Source organism: Phalaenopsis equestris, unplaced genomic scaffold (assembly GCF_001263595.1).
Source record: "Phalaenopsis equestris unplaced genomic scaffold, ASM126359v1 Scaffold200377, whole genome shotgun sequence".
Classification (NCBI taxonomy): Eukaryota; Viridiplantae; Streptophyta; class Magnoliopsida; order Asparagales; family Orchidaceae; genus Phalaenopsis; species Phalaenopsis equestris.
In genome coordinates, this window is record NW_018220205.1 from 188,043 (window position 1) to 190,521 (window position 2,479).

The following is a 2,479-nucleotide window of genomic DNA, read 5'->3' on the forward strand; positions in this document are numbered from 1 at the left end:
TGCAAGTGACTTTTTATAATAGCTTCTGAATGAGAAGCTATTTAGAAAATGGCATATGACTAAATATGACATAATAGAGATTGCAATATGGGCTTATAATAGGAATATTATGGGAAAAGTTAAGTTACCACTTGGTTATAGAGGAGAAAATGGCAGTTCACTGAAACTCCATGAAGGTCTAAAGTAGACTTCTCTTTATATTAGAAAAGAATAAATCTTTACATTTTTTTTATATAAATTCATCTCTAAAAAATAATGTACCATCTCTTTAGACTATAATATTCTACTTATTTTATGACCTTGCCAATATAATTGCAAAAGGTAAACATATGTTTTCTTCACAATTACTTAAAAATGAGAAGACTCTTAAAATTATAAGGCATTACAAAACTTATAACCTATTGCTTAGCTCTCCAAAACATTTATAATTTTTAAAATATTAGGTTGAGAGGAAAGCTTACTATAACAGTAAATTTTAGTCTCAAATCAATAGTTGGTGATTTGGAAAACTCTATATGTTTATGGAATTTATTTAAACACAAATGATTATTTGAATTTTTCCTATAATGAATAGTTGAAGGAAAAGTTGCTATAACAATACTAGACATTAACTCTTGTCTCTTTTAATAGAAGTTTGTTTAAATATTCCTAATGTTAACATCTCTGGCTTCCATTAACACTCGATGGCGTAGAAATTCATTCAAATAATGATGAGGCATGCCATCTCATTATTTAATTGATATTTCTGTTTATTTTTTTAGGTTGACTTTCTTTGCGGTGATTCGTTTGACAGTTTTATTATCCAAAAATTTTATCAACTATTATTATTTAAAATTGAATTCCAAAAAATTTTTATCATTTACGATGTATTTATTTCTTCACCATAACATTTGAGCATTTCGCTTCATTTTTTATTCCAAACGATCGATGATTATTATTACAACTTAAAAAAATTCTACAATGTCTTTTGACACATTTCAACTGACAAACTAAAGCACAAAAAACTTACATAATACATATTGGCATCCACTATGACTCACAAACAACATAACTATTATTTTTAATTTCATAGTCATCTTATAATCAATTGGTCCTTCTACAGTTAATCCTGATCTCTCCATCTGTTCCAGTTAGAGGACTTATATTGCCCATGTTTACTATTGCAACTGAGAAATCACTGAGAAATTTGGAGAGATTATATGCATAAGATAACACTTGAGAATCTGTGGAGCCTCCACTATAGAGTTGCTGATCAGAATGTAGAAGGCCTCTTTTGTTCAATAGATTTTTGTAATAAAAATTATCGAAATAATTTGGGCTAATTTCATCAAGTGGAGAGAGGTTATCATCACCATTAGAGAGTGGACATTTGTTCTGTTGAAATGAAGAGAATGAAGTATTAATGTTGCTTTCATTGTAGATTCGGCTTCGGAATGTAGTGCATCTTGCTTGCCCTATTGTATGTGCACCTGTTTAAAACAAAAAAAAATATTATTAGGATACCTTACATGCATGTTTAAATTATGTTTTATTCTGTTATCTAATTTGGTGAATGTTAACATATTTCATCCAAGTTATGAATGAAGTCTTAAGAGAGAATGAAAATCTATTGTTGGAGATGCAATTTTTACTTTTTTATCTATCATGGTTCATATATTTTTGTATTAATATATGATTTATAGATAATTTATAACATCAAAGAATGCTGTCTTCATAAAGTAGGACATGATACCTTAGACATGGGTTGGGCATGTGGTTATGCCCGACAAATATTATTTAATAAATAAAGCATATACATATAGATATGATAAGATTAATGAAACATGAATCATAAAAAATATATAACTGCTACATTGTTAAACAATACTAAGAGAACTTAATATATATATATATAAAGCTACAGTATTAATCACCTGCGAGGGATATCATATCTTTGGTGCTGAGGCCTTTTTTCGAAAAAGCTGATATGAGAGCACTAAGGTCTAATGTTGGCGCAGGAATATCAGTATTTGCCTGGCTGAAGCTTGCAGTTGTTGCATCTCTTCTGCCCAGCAGAACAGTCCATGAAGGCCCTCCTAACTGGACAAGGTTTAGTTTTTGTTAAGTCTAGTAATAATTATAATAATAATAAGGGTGCCACCATTATAAAAATATTCTTAAAACTATTTTGAAAATATAGTTTATTATATATATTGCTCTTGGAACATTTCTATATGCAAAATAAACTCTTTTTATCCGTTTTTCAAATGTTTATCAAAATATCAAAACTAATGATAAAATCAAAACTGATTATTTTGTATTTTTTAAATTTTTTAATAATTTGATTGTTGCACGTGTAAATAACGATTTGATAGTTTAGAAATTATTACGAGTTTTAGTTTTAGGAGTACTATAATATTTTTCTTTTTTGAAAAATTGCACAATGATATTCTTATAACTATCACATTTTATGAGATCTATTTATGTTATATATATATAT

The 2,479-nt window shown here is 27.9% G+C and overlaps 1 protein-coding gene across 1 annotated transcript in view; it reads right to left on the reverse strand.

Moving 5' to 3' along the window:
- Positions 1-1,083: 1,083 nt before the first annotated feature.
- LOC110035860 (cationic peroxidase 1-like) overlaps positions 1,084-2,479 on the reverse strand; it is a 2,105-nt gene continuing 709 nt past the window's right edge. The window contains exons 3-4 of the mRNA XM_020740173.1: positions 1,914-2,079; positions 1,084-1,469 (exon numbers count right to left, since the gene is read on the reverse strand). Coding sequence (XP_020595832.1) covers positions 1,084-1,469; positions 1,914-2,079 — 552 coding nt within the window. The remainder of the gene's footprint in view (positions 1,470-1,913; positions 2,080-2,479) is intronic.